General features: G+C 42.9%; 1 protein-coding gene across 21 annotated transcripts in view; it reads left to right on the forward strand.

Annotated features, from left to right (window-relative positions):
* The window catches only part of tcf7l2 (transcription factor 7 like 2), a 121,072-nt gene that overhangs the window by 92,333 nt on the left and 8,294 nt on the right, over positions 1-20,445 (forward strand). For 4 of the 21 annotated variants that reach the window (XM_015035940.1, XM_015035992.1, XM_015036035.1 and 1 more), the window contains 9 exons: positions 2,413-2,545; positions 5,310-5,412; positions 7,520-7,606; positions 12,950-13,090; positions 13,181-13,343; positions 13,461-13,568; positions 15,630-15,693; positions 16,478-16,528; positions 18,420-18,492. In XM_015035940.1, coding sequence (XP_014891426.1) covers positions 2,413-2,545; positions 5,310-5,412; positions 7,520-7,606; positions 12,950-13,090; positions 13,181-13,343; positions 13,461-13,568; positions 15,630-15,693; positions 16,478-16,528; positions 18,420-18,492 — 923 coding nt within the window. Of the gene's footprint in view, positions 1-2,412; positions 2,546-5,309; positions 5,413-7,519; positions 7,607-12,949; positions 13,091-13,180; positions 13,344-13,460; positions 13,569-15,629; positions 15,694-16,477; positions 16,529-18,419; positions 18,493-19,018; positions 19,092-19,607; positions 19,670-20,445 lie in introns of those variants that run through there. The other 17 variants (XM_015035974.1, XM_015036016.1, XM_015036045.1 and 14 more) reach the window with 13 other exon arrangements.

Consider the following 20,445-nt stretch of genomic DNA (forward strand, 5'->3'; position numbering starts at 1 on the left):
TCCTAGGAGTTTTGAAAGCCAGTCAGATGAGAAGCCTTCATCTTGCTTCATCAGAGAGAGAACCTCAAGAACTACTAGTCTCAATAATGACACAACACGGTGTCCAGGTGTAAGCACTGCTGTTATGCACATTGCAAGATAAAAGTTGTGCTTGTAGCAACTGGACAGCTCTTTGTGAAACAAATTTCACTTTGACAAGGAATACCTTAGCAGGTTTAATATTGCAACACTCAGTCAAGTCAACGCAGATGCAACAATTGATTTTTTTGACTGTATTGTTGGAAACTTTTCTAAAAGCATTACACCTGACTTACCAAATTATCTCTGTATTGAAACTCTGCTTCGATTTCCAGCTGCTGACTGGAATATATTGGTTTTTGCATCATTCTCAGGGGGAGGGGGGATAAAAGGGGCTTACCTCAACTCTGTGAGCGACTGTGATGTAAATAGTGCGGCCTCCAGCTTCCCTTTCAGCCCCATCGCACACCCTCTGGACTTGCTCTCACTGGATGGCCATTTTGAACCCTCGCCTCAATGGCTGTTGTCCCTGGACAAAGGAACTTGTATAAATGGCTACTAAAGCTTTTTAACGCAGAGCGTTAAGGAACTCACAACATTCTTTCACATCATTACTCGAAGTGGGGGTTGAGGGGAGGTGAGGTTAGGAGGTGAGGGGTTGTGGGGACGGAGCGTCTTCTTCCGTTGACCTGCTAACTCTTGAGCTGCGTCCTGATCGTTTCTTCACTTTTATTCCTTTTTTTGTCGTTGCTGTGAATGTACAGATCAGATTTGGGTTCCAAATGAGACTTGGTTTCTTTTTAAGGAATCTCATTCCACCTATTTCTGCCCCCTCCCCGCCGCTCCTCCTCGACACACAAACACATCCCTCCCGTCCGTCCTGCCTCCCTCTCCCCTCCCTAGCCTTTTCAGCTCTGGGCTGTGAATGAGTCCCAGGAGTCTCTGTGCCTCCCTGGAGTTCTGCTGAGGTTCATTAATCTTTCATTGGGACCACGGCAATAGGGAACAGCAACCACTGCCCCCCCCCCCCCCCCCCCCCCCCCCCCCCCCCCCCCTCTCTCTCTCCCCACCCCTTCACCATTGCCACTGTGGAAAGAAAGCTCTATACTAGTTCTAGACTGAACTACCAGGACAGAATTAGGAGTTTGGGTTTTGGATGGACTGTTGCTGTATTAGCGATGGCTGCCTCCTCCAACTGCCTGGGCGCATGATTAGTTTTGCGGCGTTAAGCTCCGCACACATTTTTTTGCCCTGCCCTCGGCCCGCGAGCTCTTGCATTTGTATTGTCGACGAGCGCCGGGGCAACCGCGCATCTTAAGCGTGTAACCCCCCCTCCTCCCCCCCGCCGGCATCTAGACCCATTAATGTTTTTCAAAGTCTGGTGGAAATGTGCCACAGTGGAGCCTTCTTTCTCTCTTGCACGGTTTAAAGTCACTAATGAGGGTGTGTGGCCTGCGAGAGAAGAGACCGAACACACACACACACACACACACACACACACACACACACACTGAGAAGCTGCTTGGTGTCTTACTCCTCTCGCCCCTCCTGAACATATCATCCATGTTATGATAAGCCTGATTAGTGCTGCTTCTTTGGCTGCTGAGGGCAGCGTAAGGATGTGTGGGTAAAGAGGCGAGAGCTGCCTAATCTTGCGACGCGGTTCTAATCTGGTTATCTCATGTTCAGGGGGACTGTGCGTGTCAGTCCCCGTCCCGGCCCGGCCCGACAGAGAGGGCCCGAGCTGCTGTTAACACCAGACCCCTAAAGCTCCACTGTAATCTATGGGTAATTGAAAAAAAAAAAAAAAAAATCGGGGGTCTGCTCCACTTAGGAGCACAAAGAGAAGATTACATAGCTAAAACTAATTTGGCAAAAAAAAAAAAAAAATTACACTACTAACCACACTCTCCATGACTGAGGCCCTCAGGGAGTAAATAAAGTAGGGGGGGGGAGCATATTGGAGCTGGACTGGAGCTGCTAATGGCTGCAGATTTACTCCCGCTGCCTTGATTTCGTGGTTTACAGATGATCGATTACTTCGCTGCAGCGGTGGTTTAAAAGTGTTTCATCCAATATGACGCCCAAATAGGAACTGGCAAGCCCACAAACCTCTTAGATTGTGTTACCGAATTCCAGGGTTGATGCCGCAGAAGTGTTTTTAATTACAAACCATGCTATTTTTGCTGTGGTTTGGCGGTTTTGGCACCTTGAGAGTAACCAGAATTTGATCCGATTTTGTTCCCCCCCTTGTCTTTCAGATCGAGTTGCGACTCTTTAGCTGTCGCCCTCAGTTTTAAACCTAAATATTGACTCCCCTGTCTCTTCTCTTTTCTCTCTCTCTCTCTCTCTCTTCTTTCTTTTTGTGCTCCTGCACATCCTTCTTTCTGTCAGTCTAATAAGGTTCCAGTGGTACAGCACCCGCACCATGTGCACCCCCTCACGCCTCTGATCACCTACAGCAATGAGCACTTCACACCGGGGAACCCCCCACCTCACCTACAGACAGACGTGGATCCCAAAACAGGTAAGCCCCCAGCTGGTGTTTCTTTCACTCCATAAATATTTATGGTGGGGGGGGAACAAAATCAGAATCTGAAGTAAATTTTTGGGGGGAGATATTCACACCTCTTGATGTTTTTCTCACATTTGGCCACCAATTATGTATTTAAATGTAAAGTTGTGCATAATTTTGAAGTTGGAAAAAAAAAAAATAAACGACATGTCACTTTCAAATTGTTCTACAAGTATGAATCTGAAAAGTGCGGCATGCGCTTTTTTCAGCTCCAAACCTGAATAAAATTCAGTGTAAATGCAGTTGTTCTGATAAGAGTTAACATAATTCAGAGAAACAGCCTTTGGTAGCTCTGGAGGAGCTGCAGGGACACGTAGCTCTGGTGGGAGAATCTGTCAATGGGACACTAAACACAATTGTTTTTGGCCCTCTTGCTGCCAAAATGCTAACGTCACCCTGAACACACCATAAAACATGTTAGCGGGTGTTCTGTGGGAACCTGTTGGAGCCGCCATTAACCCCAACATGCATCCAGAGCTACAGTGGAATGGTTTAGATCAGCACATTTTTTCAGTGTTATTATGGCCTAGTCAAAGTACATATCTAAATCCAAAGCACAAGTTGACTATTTTATGAGTTTGGTGTCTTCTGATTTGATTTTATTCATGGTTATAAGAATAAACTGGATGGAATATAAATTTCTGCCACTTCTCTATCTGAGAAAAATATTGGAAACACATTTTCACTTCAACTTCACTGTTATGCACCACATGTTTTCCTCTGATGTAACACATATGAAAAACGTTCAAGGTAGATGAATACCTTTGTAAAACTGCATGTGTTGTGATTTCTGCTCAAAGCTCACCTAAAATTCAGCTCAATGTGTTTGAAAAGTGTCTCCAGTAGCCAGTGAAATCCAGAGCATCTTTGAGAACTCTGCAGAAAGCTGCATATAAACATTTAGAAAACAGTTCAGGTTCTTCTTTGTTCAGCTCCAGTCTGCCTCTGACTGAGCTCCAGCGCTCGGTGGCTCGGTTTCTTCTCTTACTCGAGGACAACGACCTGAGCTGTGGCTCGTAAAGCGCCTCGTAAATCAGGGAATTCGGCAAACAGCCTCGAACTCGCATGACCGCAAATCCGATTGCTCAATGCGAGGCGGCCTAGGTGGCTTGAGCTCAGATAAAAACGGAGACCTGCGATCTTCGAAGATTCCAGGAAGTTCAAGCGCTTTTTAAGCCTTTTCCTCAAGCTTTCATCAATATAATCCGAGCCTGTCGGACTTTCCTTTTTTTTTTTTTTTTAGTGCTTGACAGCCTGTTGATTCTGCAGATCAAGTGCTGAATTCAACGTTTTTCTCTGCACCGCTGTAGCATGTCCCACAAACATCCAGAGCACATTTTTTAGGTAATTTCATTCATTTCCGAGAGCATCTTGACCCAGCACTTAATTCTGTTAACTATCATTCAGCCCATTCTTCTTGGTTAATGTGCTTTTCAGTGCGGTGAATAATTTTGTGCTTTTTCTGTGGTCTCTGGCGGATTGGGCCCATGTTTTAGGTAATAATGTTCCCTTATTATGATTGCCCCCTTACAAAGGAGAAATAATGTGCCAGCTGCTGTTTAATGTAGTGGTTAATGGGGCAGCTTAATTGGCCGCAGTGTTTAATTAATTAATGAGTTATATTGCTCGACGATGGGATAATGCTCTCCGGGTTTTTCCACTCAATGGGACTCGCCTTTGCAAAAATGGTATTCCTGGAAAGGTTTAGTCTCCCAGCCACATGCAAACTCATCACATTGTGCATCAGTAACAAAAGTGCAAAGTTTAAACAGAAACCTGCGCCTAATCTGCAGCCACCTGGAATACCTGAAGCAACACCAGCTGGGTAGAAATGTCACACCGTCAGCCGCATAAATTTCCTCGTTTCTGATTTGCGCTTTTGCAGAACTCCAGTATTCTTCGATTGAAGTTTCTGCAAAGAGAGAGGAAGTTATTTTTACGCTCGGCTGTACTCGGGACCTTTTCTCTTTTCCTTTTTCTTATTATTATTTTGTTCGTTCAGGGCAGCTTGTCGATGCCGTTTCTTCCCCTGTCAGCTGCCACGGAAAAGTAAAAGGATGCTGAGATTGTTTCGGCGAGCCGTCCCGACAAAAATAAAAAAAATAAAAAATTGGACGTCTTTGTCGGTGTTTGTCAGCGGGGAGGATGGCAAACAAAAATCAGCTGTTTTTCGGGGGGCATATCTGGGAGATCTTCAGGACGGCAGCGATAGTGACATAGGTAGCATCTAATCTAATGTCTGCTGTTGCGTTTCTGATGCATGCATCAGGTAGCAATCCATAAAGTCAGCTGGCTTTACCGTTATTGGCAGCTCTCTGATCACAGAGACAGCTTTTTAATTCCCTCTCTTTGTTTTGTTAACTTCTAAACCTCCGTCATTTTATATCATTAATCTCCTGCTTTGCCAGACAAAATGTGACAAGAACCTCGTCGGTGTTTTCTCCTCACTCCTCTACACCCTTGCCTCTTCCAACACATTGTGCCGCCTCCCTCAAAGGCCTTTGATCAGCAAGTGTGATTTTTAGCGCTGTGTACACACGAGCAACAAGCCCCCTTCCTCCCTCCTCCTCGTCTTCCTCCCATCTTGCTCTGCTGTGATGCGAAACTCAACAAACACTGAATTTGAGCACTGACAAAGATTTGGTTCTGTCTCCTTGTCCTCGTCTTGTCTGTCCACCTTCTCTCCCCTCCCTGTCATCTTCTCTTCCTTCCACAGGAATCCCGAGGCCTCCTCATCCTCCAGACATATCTCCTTATTACCCGTTGTCACCTGGCACCGTTGGCCAGATCCCCCATCCGCTAGGATGGTTAGTACCACAGTAAGCAACTCCTTTTATTATTACTCTTTCTTCTGTCTTTCATTTGAGTTTTGTGAAAGTCTAGAGGCGTTCACATCTTTATGATGGTTGACAAATTTGTTGGCACCCCCAAATAAAATGTATTGATCTAGCATGATGTCACTCTACCTTTAATTTGAGTACTTTTAATCCCATGTTTGTAAATCATTGTTTTAGTTAAGGTAGGGCACTTTTGTGTCCTGTGTGCTTATCTCCAGTTTCCTCTAGGTTTTAGTACCTTAGGGTTGATTTTGTGCCTTGCAAACCATTTGATAATTATGCAGATGAAAGACCTGGTGGTGATCCATTTACAGTGGTCTTGCAGAGCACAACAGATTTTTAGTTGAAATGCAAAGTTTCCAGAAAACTTAATAAGCCTGGTGGTTGGATGCTGGGGCGGTCAGTCATCCAGCAGCCATTGTGTTTTTGAGTTAAAAATGTTTAAAAGTTGACAGGAAATTTGAAAGTATCACTTTATTGAAATATTAACACCTGACCACCAACTATAAAGTCTTAAAATTGCAAACATTTTAAAAAGACTAAAAAAATAAGCAATGCTTAGCCTGGTGGGGGAACAAATAAAGCCTGGTGACCTGCCAGGCTTATAATGCACTGGGGAAAACCCTGAAGTGAATAAGTGCAAATTTATTGCAAATTTAAATTATTTTGTAAAGTTTTGGCACAATACAGGTCTTAAATTGTATTCATCGTGGTCTTTAGAAGTCTTACATTTGGAAAACCTAGACTTTTACTGTGAAGTAGGGGCGTAATAGCACATTTGTAAAAGTTCTGCTCCTCCCCAGTGTTAATGTGCAAAGCTAAATGACAGAACTCTATGTTCCACCGCATGTCTTTAAAAAGCTGCACTAAAATGAAACCATAATTTGAGGACTTCTGCTTGAGAACGTTGTGGTTTGTCATTCAGCTATGGTGGCAATGAAGGACCAAAACAAAGTTTGTCAGCTGTTTTATTTGTAAGTTCAGACCAGAGTAGCTAGTTGTGTTTTCGTTACACATCTGCTTTACTTGTGTACTATGTTTTCTTGCCTTTCCCATTTTGAGAAGTAGTATATTTTAACCCCAGTGAAGGAGAAAGTCTAGAATATATGATCAATTAAAAAAAAAGTCTCAGCAACATTGGGGGACTCATTGGGGGTATTGTATTAAAAATTATTTTAAATATTTAAAATATAAAAAAATTTGTTGGAATTAAAGGTTAAACTTTTTTAGTTGTGTCCTTTGATAAATTGATAAATTATCCAGTTACTTTAATACCATTATTTGGGGGGCAGCTTGTTTTTCCCATCTGGCTTATGAGTTAACAGTACAGTACGCTGGAAACAATTAAATCCCTTATGATCATTACTGAAAGTGGTTTTCCTCTTTGAAACCCAGAGTTGATTTTCCAACGCAATCTCTCCTGGACCTGCTTCCTTAGACTCTCACCGAGCTCAACTTTCCATTTTTCTGTCAAATCCTATTTTGCATGTCTGCGTTTTCTCCAATTAGAGCAATGAGCTGTGATTGCCTGTGTTTTACCCACAATTCCTCACAGAGGCTCTCCCCTGGTAACTCTTGTCAACACTTGTTAATATGACAAAAGGCTACAAATTAAGCTCTGTTAATTTAATGTTTTCTCACCGCGATCTAAATACCGAGAGAAGCCCTGAGCGCAGTCGTGGCGCCCTTTGATTTGCTGCACTTTATTTTGGTATAAATTTACATTCATTATTGTTTGTCTTTGGATGTGTAGACCTCAATTAGCGTGATGGCTCCATTAAAGGAACCCGCGCTTCGTCTTTAATTATCACAACAAAACACCTAGTTCCAGCTCGGGGAGGAACGGGGCCCCACTCTGTCGACTCCGAGCAAAGGGTTATGAAATTTAATTAGCCACCGCTATCAAGATTTGTGGCATTCAAATTGTTCGGAGTTTTCCCTCGCTTTGATCTGCGCTCTGCAATCCCCTCGATTTTTGTCCTGATCAAATGAGAATAAAGAGGCCCGCGGTGGGGCTTTGGCGTCCCGTCTTCCATCAACCTTATTCCTTTACCTTATCCGCTTTCTTCTTCTCTTCCCCTCTTCCCAGGCAAGGTCAACCTGTTTATCCAATCACGACAGGGGGGTTCAGACACCCCTACCCAACTGCGCTCACCGTCAACGCATCCATGTCAAGGTGAGTTAGACCCAAAGTGCGCCAACACCTTCACGCTCACTTCCTCCTCACTCATCTGTCTGCGTCTTATCTGCGCACGTCTTCCAGAAACGTCTCCCTTAAGGAGACGCTCGCGCTCAACATCAGCGTGTTCAAAAGGCCAATTCTCCAGTGCAGGAAAGGGGCTCCAGCTTGCATGCTCAAATATTAATTATATTTATCATTTTCTAATGAGGCCCCTGAAGAACGTTTACCCCCGCCGCATGTCAGGCAGAGCAGAAATGAAACGGAGGGGGCATGTCCTTGCTGCGAGTTGAAGCAGCCAAACAGATAAACAAACAGCAGCACTTTGAAGGTGACACCACCATGTGAAGCTCCGGTCGCCTCCGTCCGCCCCATTAGGGTCTAGTTCAAGTGCCGCTGTGGACATCAGGGCTCCCGCGAGAGGAGACGAGTTTGTGTGTGTGTGTGTGTGTGTGTGTGTGTTTTTGTCATCTTGAACACATGTGCTGGTGTTTTTACTGGTGAGGAATGCATTTCCTCTACGTTGGGTCGGATTCTTCAGGCTCCTCTGGTCGTTGCTCGTCTGAAGCCGAGCTTGAGTTTAATTACAGCCCAATTGGAAAAGCAGCTCCTGAGGGGCGGCTTGTTTAGTCCTCTGTGACAGTGATGGATCATGTATGCAAAGAGCCAGCAGCTGAGAAAGCATGGCCTCTTTTAGGCAGGGGCCAGAATTAACATATACACAGTTTTTTTTTTTGTTGTTTTTTTGTAAAGCTACAGCGTGAAAAATCATAAAAATGATGAGTAAAACCATTCCTACTTTTTACTGAGATGCTGCTGAAAGTGCCGCAGTAACAGCGTCACCCCTCCCCTCCTCCGCCTGTTGCTGCACACTGCAGCTGGTTTTTACTCACTTACAAGGTACACGAATAATGTCTTTATCTTTTCGATATAATTCAAAGTAAAAACAGCTGCCCCTCCCCAACTTGTTGCCGAACACAGAGGAAGGCTTCTGTACTTTTGTCTCACTCACAAATCAGTGCAGAGCTGCCCCTCTCCCGTCTCTTGCTGTGCACTGGTTGTCAGCTGGCTGTAAGAATTCAACCAATTATTACAATTTATTCAATTCGGTTCAATTAAAAAAATTTATTTCAAAGGGAAATTAAATGTGGTCGTAAATTAAACCGTCAAAGAGTCGTTGTGGATGGTGATGCTGTGGGCAGGAAGAATCTCCAGTAGCAGTCTGAAGAGGCCTCTGACTGACAGTCTCCTGATGCTAACAGCTCGATTGTCTGGCCAGCAGAGATATTTCAAAGTAGCATTGCTAGCATGCACTGCTAATCCACCTCATTTGCTTTTGCCACTCCTCTATAAATCTGTCCGGCCATGTGCTTAGGAAGCCAACCAGTCCACTGATTTCCCTCTCAGTCTTCTTTGCCCAACAAGTTTCAGGTGCAGACAGACAGTCAGTCCGTCGGATGGCAACCCTGGTCGGACGTTGGCATCTGGCAGCAGCATCCCGGCCAACCCGAGCTTTAAGCGACTGCTAATTTGCTCCCTTAATGACAGCCCCTACTATGCGATCATCTTATTTCCAGTGCAGCTAATTGAATATACTGACTGGGTGTGTGGGAGAGGGGGAGGGGGCCTGGCCATGGGGGAAGAGCTAATGCCCCTGTGATGAGGCCCCTAATTGAATTAGTATAACTGAATAGATGGAGAGCTCTGGGAGTTCTCTGCAGAAGGAGGGGAAGAGTTAAAGCCCATCGCTCCACCCTTCCAAAAACGAAGACAACAAAAAAAAAAACTCCTCACCAGAGGAGAGCAAAACATCCAAAACAATCGGCTTAATTGTATCAAACCTCCTTTCATACGTAGCCTTCAGCTAGTTGGTTTTGTTCAAAGCAAAGCAAAACGGTCAGCGTGTTGAGGCAGCTCCGTCTGTCTGCAGCGAGCGCCGCTGACTGGAAGCAGAGCGAAGATGAGCCAAAGCCCAGCTCTTCACAGGGTTCACACTGGTGCTGGAAGAAACTCAAAATGATTGAAGTTTTTAAGGTTTGGAAAGTGCCTAATTTCTGTATAAAGTCCTTGAAAGTGCTTGATATTCAAACTGCACAATATGGTAATAAAACACACACTGGCATTTGATAAAAATCCTAAATTTGGTCATTTACAGATGAAACCAGATATTAAAACACAATAAAAGGCCTACAGTTTTCTTTCTTGTTGTTTTAGGTAAGTTAGAATCACCAAAATTATTTCTATTTGCTAAGTGAAAGAAAACTTGGCGAGAATATTTTTTACAGATTTTTTTTATAACTTTCTCGGACTAGTCAGATGTATAAGGTGTGTGTAAGCAAGACGTTTCAAAACAAAATGTTCTCATATTTTAGTGGACTTTCTCCCTGTGGCATAATGTAGAATATTATCACGAGACATTGTTAATAATAGTACTAAATAATATTGCATAATATGGAATTAAAACTCACTGCTTTAGTTCATTAGCACTGCTTTTTTCTCCAAAGTGCGGTGCTGGAAAAGTTTGAAAACTTACATTTAGGCCTGTCACAGCAATAAATCAATTAGTTGCGTGATAAATTAAAACGAGCAAGACAATTTCACTTGCACGATTGTTTTTTTTTTTTTTCTTGTGTCTGGACTGGATGACAACAGTCTTCAGTCTGGTGCTTTTGTCTCAGATACTTCGGTATCCATTTTATTTGTTGTTTCAGTTGTCTTGCAGTTTAACTGTTATATGGTAGCTTATTGAACGTTGAGAGGATGTACTTGCTTTATTGTATCAGTTGAAAATGGTGTCAAAATGACAGTATTACGGTTTATCGCAATACCTTCTGGGCCAATTTATTGCCTATCACAAGTTATTGTAATTATAAAAATACCTTAAGAGTGCTTGATTTTTACTGTGGGAAAAGTGTACGAACCCTGTTAGGTCAGTCAGGAGTTGGGATTGAGGGAACGGCGCTGACAAGTCGTCCTGTAAAACGATCCATTCTGGTTTGAAAGGAATCAGAGAAGTAGAGAGGAGCAAATCTGATGCATTATTTTAATAATGGGGTTGCAGCCAAAGCATGTTCCCCCTTATTGTGTTGCTGTGTGTGTGTGTGTGTTGGATGTATGTGGGACAGGTGGGTGGATGTGAAGACCATTTGGTCCCTTGTGATCAAGCCTGGCCCTTTGATATGTCCTCCTGTCATGCCGCTTCCTTCCTCTCTTTCCCGCGGAACGGCCACATCATTATACATTAAACAAGCGCAGGGGGCTACCGGCAATTAAGCTAACGCTCGGCCTCACCGCGCCGGTGACCCAATCCCCCATTTACCCCGCCTCCACCCCCTCTCCCGACAGCCATTCTTACCTTTTCAGATTGAGACGTAGAAGCCCCAGGGTTGCTGGGCAGGTGGGGGTCTCCACTGCCGCTATATGTTGCTTAAATTGGTCCAGGCTGCCGCTCGCTGCTGATGAGCCTTGGTGATGATGACGACGACGATGATAATGCCCCGGACGCTTCAAAGGGATGGCCGTCATGTTTAAACCATAACCTGGGCCACGCGGTGGCTGCGGGGTGGAGGGGAGAAGGGTGGAGGCAGCGAGGGGACAAGGAGGAGTAGAGAAGAAGAACAGAGGAAATTTTAACAAGTGCACAGAGAGCGAAGGAGGGAGAGAAAGGAAAACGGAGGGAGCGGAGCAAACGCGGGCCCTAATGATGGGCGCTGTGCAGCCGCCGCCACCGCCGCCGCGCTCCCCATCAGCCGATGACACGGCACAAACACCGGCGTGTCAGGGATGAAGGGAGGAGAGGGGGAAAGGAGAAATGGAGGAAAAGAGTTTGATGGGAGGAGGAGGTGGGGTAGTAGCTGTGGTACTCCCCTGAGATGGCCTCCAACAGAAACTAGTTGTTCCTGGCGAGTTTATCCTCATCATTATATTCTGGCTCGGAGCCATGCAGCCAGACACAGTCGGATAATGAGCTGCTTTAACAAAAAAATAAGAGTTACTCCTTCGTTTTCTCCTTCATCCTTCTCTTAAATTTGTTTGGTCACGTGGAGGCCTTTAAACGTACACATGAAGATATAAAAATATTTATATATATATATATATATATATATATATATATATATATATATATATATATATATATATACATGCACACATGCTCAGATAATTAGCTCCACACACTCTCTGTGTGGCTGGATCCGGGCTGTTAAATCGTTTCTTAAACAAGAGTTTCTGTGTGGCGGACCAGTTGGAGATTACGAAACCATGGTGGGAGAGTGAGGTAGATAAAGATGGCAGCGGTGCTGACGGTGCTGAATTTGCAGAACGCAGATGGAAACCCAAAATCTGGAGCGATAACTAGAGCGTCTCTCCTACTCTGCAGGATTGGCTCGGCAGGAGATAATGGCTACAGATTTGCCATCCAGAATTTAGGCCTTTCTCTTTCAGTACGGAGGTTTTTTTGTGCTTCTCGCACGTTTCTACATTTTGTCCCGTTTCAACCACAAACTTCACGTCACCTCAGCAATCACAAACTTCAGTGTGGTTATTGGGATTTTATTGGATGGACCGACACAAAGCAGTGCGTAATCTGAAAAGTGTGGCATGCATTTGTAAACTCCCCAAATTAATGTTTTGGAGAATCAGCTCTGTATGAAATTACAGCTCCAAGTTTTTTTCTGTCTTGCACATCCACAGACATTTTGGCTGTTCTTCTTTGTCAGATTGGATTAGGAGCAATCAATTTCCAAGACTTAGCATGGATTGTTAATTGAACTTTGACTAGGCCATTCTAACACATGAAAAACTCTTGTTTTATTGTCCTGCTCAGGTCTTTCTGAGCACTCACGAGGTGTTTTTATTGTGATTGCACTGAAAAAAAAAAAAAGCATTCCCACATCATGATGTAGCCATCGCTGTGCTTGATGGTGGCAATGGAGTCTTTTTTACTTCTCCAACATTTAAATGACATTTGACCTCTGGTTATTTGTAATAAAGTTTGTTGATGGATTGTCCTCCCTGAGGGTCTCTATCACTTTCATTTGCAAAAACATTCTTCATTTTACTTCCCCTTCATAAATATCAACTATTTTGTGTTGGTCAGTCATATAAAAACCTAACAATATACATACATAAATGTTTGTTTTTATTATTATTGAATTTTATTTAACTAGCTTTTAAAATATCATTGTGTCTTTGTTGTCCTCTGTTCCATTTTAATGACAGTGACTAAACGCTGTGTGATCTTAAGATTTAAAAACAAGTTCAGTTTTAGCCACATCTGCATTGTGCTGTTTGTGCTCCATCTCCTCATTTCATCCGTGTCCATTCTGACGATTTACACAGTCTTCTGTCCTCCAGATTCCCCCCACACATGGTGCCCCCCCACCACAGTTTGCACACCACGGGCATCCCTCACCCGGCCATCGTCACGCCCAACGTCAAGCAGGAATCCTCCCACAGCGACATTAGCTCACTCAACAGCTCGTGAGTAGCCCGCCCCGCGTCCTCGACTCTCCCCGCGTGGCGACGCGCCCCGTCTCACTCCGCCCGTCCTCTTCTGCCCCCGCTTTTTAGGAAACAGTCGGACGCTAAAAAGGAGGAGGAGAAGAAGAAGCAGGTCCACATAAAGAAGCCTCTGAACGCCTTCATGCTCTACATGAAGGAGATGAGGGCCAAGGTGGTGGCGGAGTGCACACTGAAAGAAAGCGCTGCTATCAACCAGATCCTGGGGCGAAGGGTAAGTCTCGAAAACGTTCCGGCGTGGGGAATGTGGTTAAAAAGTGCGACTCAGTCGTACCTGAATGTTGAAGTGCGGTCAGTTATAAAAATTCCTGACGTGTTTGTCAATGCGCAGTGGCACGCCTTATCGCGGGAGGAGCAGGCCAAGTACTACGAGCTGGCCAGGAAAGAGCGACAGCTCCACATGCAGCTGTACCCCGGCTGGTCAGCACGAGACAACTATGTAAGTTTTTAGGTTTACAAGTCGTAACGGCCTCTTCTTTCTCCCCTTTGATTTCTCCCCTTTGATTTGTTTTGGTTTCACAGGAAGAGTGTTTCTTTGCTTTTCCCTCTTACACGCTTAGGACCTCAGATTCTTCTTGTGTGTTTCTAAAATGTGACAGACTTATTAAAGTGTAGCCTGTTATTACATGGTGGAGTCTAATTGTCAGCTGTGTGATAAATGTGTCAAATATTCAGTGGGTTTTTCCTGTTGGTGAATCTTTTGGTCTGTTCTTAAGAACACCAGAGTTCTGACACAACCTGGAAAAAATTTAATTTAAGGATTTCCAAAGTATGGATAAGTAAGGGCTAGCACAAAAAAAATCTATTTCCATCCATTTATATGGCATCTGTTTATCCATCTGTCCATCCATCCTTGCATTAGTTTGTTTATTCATCATGGATTCTTTATTAGCCCACGTGTCCGCGTATTTATACAAATATCTATGCCTCATCTTTAAAAAAAATCAGTTTCAGAAAAGTGTTCATCGACATGAACCCCGACAAATCCGCTCCAGAGCATTGTTTTTAAAGATGCCAAACCCATAGGGGGCAGCGTAGCACTGAGCTAAGACTTGACAGCCAATCAGATTGCTTCAAAACAGCCACAACTTCCTGTTCATTTGTGTGCAAAGATATGTAGGTTGAACTACTTTAAAACAGTTTATTAGACTACAAAGTTAACATAACAAAGTCAGCTTTGAACATCAGTTGGGAATAGTGTAAAATCAAGTGTGTAAATAAATTGGCGCATTATGTGCCGCAGACTGTAATGCGCTGGACCATACGTCTCCGTTTCCACATGCAAACACAAATATGAAGTTTTCTCAAATCTCTACTCTGGTCAGAATCTTTATAAATACCCATGTGTAGTGACATAAAAACAGGTTTTCATGTGGATGAAAGGCCAAAATGCTTAAAAATATATTTGTTTTCCCAGATATCCAAGCATGTGTGACGTAGGCCTTAGATTTGTGACAATATCTGCAGCAACTCATCAAAAAGCTCCTGTTTTACACTTTGAAAAGTGGGAATAAATGGTGCAAGTTACTATAAGCTGCAATACATTTTATTTTTTTAGCCTCTACACCTTTTATTGTGTTGTTTTTTTTTCTTCCCTATAGTGTCTCTAAAGTGAATTCTTACACCAACAACGAATGCATGTTTTGAGATTCAGTAACGTAAAAGTCTCGTTTGCTGCTTGTTTGGAGCTCTGTGTAACTCCCTCAACTTGTCCCAACACCTCATGAGAAACAAGACACTATGGTTTCCAGTACGTTCTCACGCCATCTCTAGGATGTACTTCCTGTCTATTTTTATGTTGTTAAGGTGGAACTTATCGCCACCTACTGGTGTGGCATGCCCACTGATCAGAGTGGACGTGTATTATAACTGAAGCATCTGAGGAAAGTTGGACTCAAATGTATCACAAGCGTCTTTCTGAGTTTATAATCATGATTATTTGCAGTTGGATTATTTTATTTATCAAAAAAACAGATATATTTTCGGGTCACAGCATGCAGTTAACAAAACTGTGTGTTTGGATGAGCTTGACTATTTGACTATGGTGGATGTTTTGCAGCTTGGACATTTTGTTCTGACACATAAGTGCCAGATTATTCAGTTTCTGCATGCTGCTGACCAGGGCAATCTCCTTCCAGCAGCTGTAGAGAAATCTGTCTGGCTAAGCAGAAGCGTGTCAAAATGTCTAGCTTTTAACAGAAGAAAATATGGGGGTGGGGGGAACAAGATTACAAGAAGAAAAGAGGAGAAACAGACAGCAAACAGAGAGAGGGGGAGATTTTTGTCTGGCCTGCAGTGGCTGTTACAAACCGGAGGGCAAAAACAGCAGAGAGAGAGAGAGAGAGCAAGAAAGGGGAATAAACAGCAGAGAAAGAGTGAATGAATAAATAAGTAAACACAAAGATGAGTCCTATTCTCTGTTTCATGTTTTGGGCATTCTGCTATATAATAACTAAGGTTCCTGTCGGTGTCTATCTCTTTTTTTCTTTCTATTTTTTTGGCGGCTAACCAACAGGGGAAAAGGAAGAAGAGAAAAAGGGAAAAGCAGCAAGCAGAGAGCAATGGTAAGTGAGCTGCAATTATCTCTTATATTAGAAGAACCCCATCATGTGTCAGGCAGATGTGACATCTTGCAAGATAAAAGTCAAGCTTGTTTTTTTTTTTTGTTTTTTTTTCCTGTTATGTTTTTTTTATATATATATATTGTGCCTGCCTTTTTTTTCTTTTTTCTCGGGATAGTTATGCTACCCAGTGCAATGTTTAAATGGTAGAGTTGCTTGTAAACCCCCTCCCTCCTCTTCCCCCCCCATTTTCCCCAGCTCTCCCTAGCTAATAACAACTGAATATGCATGACCCCCTGTAGTCCCCCACTACACCCCCTCACCCACCCTGCTTGGGCTCTTAGCCCCCTGGTATTTTGATATGTGTTTTTTAAGAACTTGAAGCATTTTGAAAGCCATTAACTTTGGCAGAGTTGTGTGCTTGGCCCTGTTTTTATAATTTTACATTGCCTTTGCCCTGCAGATCGACTGCACTACTGTGCCTTGTTGTCTGAGTGCGTGTGTGTGTGTGTGTGTGTGTGCGTGTGTCCCAGAACCGTGCATGCGTGTGTGCTTCATGCTTGCTTCCATGCATGCTCTTCTTTTAAATAAAAACAAATCACTTACATCTTAAAATTAAGGAGGTTTGCTAATTCTGTGATTTATTTATTTTATTTTTTATATCCATCTCTCCTCTTCTGATTCATATTGTGAGGACGCTGTGCCGACTTGTTATCAATGTATTTTGCGCTCGTTTTGGTGACGGATTTCTTCTTGAAGGCCTCTCTATCTGTTCTTTTTTTTTCAGAACACAGAGAATATTTTCCAAACCCTTGCCTTTCACTCCCTCCGATTACAGGTGCTAATGTCATTTTAAGTATCAAATTACTAACTGTTTCTTTGATTATTTTTCTTTTTTAAAATCAATGTATGTGTATGGGACGGGTTTTACCTTAAATTCTTCATTCTGAAATATGCTTTTTTTAATTTATTGCTTTGTTTGCTGCTTTCTTTTCCTAAAATGTCGATGTTCTTTAAGCTAGGCTGTATCTCCATATGTTTCTATTTTTTTGGCTAAATCACAATGCAGTGTGCTCGAGGAAGTGATAGATTATTATTGTGAAGTAAAGGCTTGGGACATCAGGGTAAACCTCCTTAATCTATGTGCTTTTGTTAGCTGCCTTTTTGCCTTTCCGACAGGCCAGCATGAGTTTGGCCTTCTCCCTGTTTTTATAAGACGTATCGACTCAGACATGGCCTGGAATCAAACAGCGTTGTACTTCTATGACTCAGAAAGTTGGGAATGGGCTCGGACTTGTTATAGGCGTCAAGTTTTTAAAGAGTGCAGTTTTAGTTATCCCAAATACTTCTACATGTGTCAAACTGGAGGCCCGTGTGCCAAATCCGGTCCGCCATAGCTTTTTATGTGGCCCTCTAGTTTCCAGACTGAACACTAAATGTGCTTAAATATTATGTTACCAATCAAATCAATGCAGCTTTTATCTATTTACTGCCAAATTATGTCAATCAGTCCCTCCGGTTTCTTGAGATTTATCGTGGAAATTCATGCAAAATCAACAAATCCCCACATTTTTTTTTTGCGCTAATAATTGGGAGGTTATTGCAAATTTTTCCTCAAAACTTGTCAAAAACTTTCTTATTTGTACCAAACAACTGCCTCAGTCTTAATTTATGTCGAATTATAGTCCATAATCTATACAAGTAATAAAAAGTTGCATTTACCATCATAAATAAGCACAAGTATCGCAAATATTTCCAAATTAGTACCACAAACAAAATTCTGGACGTCCAGGAAAAGAGAATCATCCAAAAACTCAAGCGCGTTCTCTCATTTGCACAAGAAACTACCTTTTAAAAAATAATCAGCTGTTTGGAAATATTTCTGGTTGCAGATAACTCACCAGTTTTTAAAACTATTTCTGTTCATGCTGGATACTTGTGTAAACAGCTAAGCTAATTAATCAGCTAATGTCAGCTTGAAGTACTCACATTAATATGCAAGTAAAGAGCTGAATGACAAAAAGATGTAATATTCCAAAGGTATTTTATTGAATATTTCTGCTTCAGTATATGCAGGATTGTTATAATTGCAGTAACGAATGTATTATTTGGCAGTAGTAAGAAGGATTTTTCGGTTATAGATCACTCCATGCCTGCTTTATGGATGGATAGACCTTTTGTGACTTTGTGCTGCTTGTGCTTTTTTGAAACCGGTCAAACTGTTTGATTCCAGGTCTAAAGATGAGCTTCTCTCTTGAAGATCCAGCCTGTTGTTAATCCTTCCCCTGGGCTGGAGCCAAGTCTCACTGCTCCCACTGTCTAGTTTTGCCACCTGCAGATTAAAACTGGTAGCATCTAACAGCAAATTAATCCAACCTGCATTTATTTTTGTTTTTATCCTTTTTAATCTAAGACCTATCCTAAAATCTGCTTTAACTTCCCTCAGAGTTTATGTTTTACGACTTTTGAAGGGATTGCTTCTGTAATATGACTTGATAGCTTGCATGCTTTTGGATTCTACTAATTTCTGGTACAATGTAATTGACTTTATGCATATTTGATAATGGCCTTGTGGGGTTTTGGAGCCACTGCTTAGCTTCACAGATTCACCGGTTTTCTGTCTTTTTTTTTTTTTCTCTCCTTTCTCCTGACTCTCTTGTTTTACTGGTTTCGGTTCTCTTCTTCCTCCTCCTCCTCTGCTGGCTTCCCCTTCCCTGTTGTGGCATCAGACCTGAGCGCTCCTAAGAAGTGTCGAGCGCGCTTTGGGCTCGACCAACAGAATAACTGGTGTGGCCCGTGCAGGTGTGTATGGTGTGTGCTTGCACTGGCCAGGGCCAAGGTGAAGGCTGGGGACGTGTGAACGCTGGGAATGCCTCCTCTTGCTCTCTCGCTGCTCGTTTTATTTCCCTCTGCGCCTTCCTCCCTGTCTGTCCCGCCGGGCTATTGTGACCCACCCAGCTTCCTCCAGCCACGCCCTGCCGGTCTCTTTCTCTCTCTCGGGGTTCTTGCTTCCTGTTTGGGGGAATAACGTGAATGTTTGTTTCAGACGAATGACGTGTTTGCATGAACGTACGAATAAATACTCAAAGGGGGAGGGGTGCGGGGAGGTTACTGCAGAGCACATTGTAAGCCAAAAACTGGCAGGTCGAGGCTTGGAGGATCTGAAGTCCAATAGTTTGGTCCAAATGGAGGTTATCCTAGTGTTGCCAGCCTAAATCTAAGCCCTGGCTATGTTTTTTTTTGTCTGTGTAATGACATGTACATTTTCTTTTTTTGTTCCTTTTTTGTTCCTTTTTTGTCTGTTTGTGTCTACCTCTTTGGCTAACAGATGCAAATACCCCAAAGAAGTGTCGTGCCTTGTTCGGGCTTGACCAGCTGAGTTTATGGTGCAAACCATGCAGGTATAACTGCTATAGTCCAACCGAGAGGAAGACATCCACGCTGAGCATCTTCCTCCTTCGTTAATTGGCTCCAATGTCTTCCTAAAACACGTGCTGACAGATGGAAATCTCTTTTTTTTTTCCTGCTCCTATAAAATTCCTGCTCAGCTACTTTTTTCTTTTTTTTTTTTTTTTCTTGTTGAACTCAGTTCAAGCCCAGCGGCAGAAAATGAATTTCACAACCGACTTTATCTGAACGCAGCATCAAGGATTTTTTTTTTTTTTTTGTGTGTGTAATTTGCGGTGATTCCATAAATTATGGTTGAAATTCATTTTCTGCCCAAGCATTTGATGACACCCTCCCTTCTTAACTGTCGTGTTTGTTCTAATTGGCAATGTAATGCTTACAAATTTAGCCCTGCTTTCCTCTGAGGGCCTGTTCAGTGACACTCTTTTCTGTGCCCTCTTCCTCCTCTTCCTCCTCCTCCTTCTCCACCTCTTCTTCCTCCAAACTCCTCTTCAATAACCCTTACTTAGTCCCTACCTGTTGTCTTTCTGTTCTGACACAAGCAGTCTTTGAATTGGGGATATTTTCATGGTAGGTATTTGTTTCTGCTAAGTAACGACCCTTCTCTGTGTCTCCCCGCTTGCACCACGGTCATCGCAGTGTTTCATCCTCCTTGTTTTCCTCATTCGAACGGATGGGCTCGGGATTAAAATGGAGTCCGTGAAACGAAAGGCGAATTCTCCGTTTTTTTGCTCAAACCTAGCCGTGAGCTCGTCACCGTCACGCCGGGTTTAAAAAAAAAAAAAATTAATAATTGTTTCTGTATGATTGACAAAGGCCAGACCTTAGAGCCCCTCCCTCACCTATTGCTGCGCTGTGCTGGTCAGCCGTCTAAAAAGTCCCTGGATCCTTCAGGGACGGGGGAAATTAATGGCATCAAGATTTTATTTGAAAAGTTACTTTTAAAATCACTAAAATTATCAGTAATGTTGGAACACAACCCAGAGCTCTCCATTTCCCACCTGCTGCTGCACACTTCTCATCAGCTGGCTGAAAAAAAGACCTATCTAGCTTACAAGAAAGGAAGGAAATGCCAGGTTACCCAGTAACAATGAAAAACAATTTTATTTTGTTTATGAATACTTGATAATTGCAAAAATGTCAAATAATCTTCCATAATCCATACATTTTTATATTTCTACAGTTCATACATTTTGAATGAGGTGACATGGAAAGGCACTAACAGATTTCTTCTGCTGTAAGGCAGATAGATTAGCACGGTACCCCTCCCCTACCTGTTGCTGACAACTGCAGGTTAACTAGCAGAAAAAACACTCCTCTGTTTTTTTTTTTTTTTTTTTTTTTTTT

This window comes from Poecilia latipinna, unplaced genomic scaffold, assembly GCF_001443285.1.
Source record: "Poecilia latipinna isolate Pla-1442-1.1 unplaced genomic scaffold, P_latipinna-1.0 Scaffold22, whole genome shotgun sequence".
In the NCBI taxonomy this organism is placed as follows: Eukaryota; Metazoa; Chordata; class Actinopteri; order Cyprinodontiformes; family Poeciliidae; genus Poecilia; species Poecilia latipinna.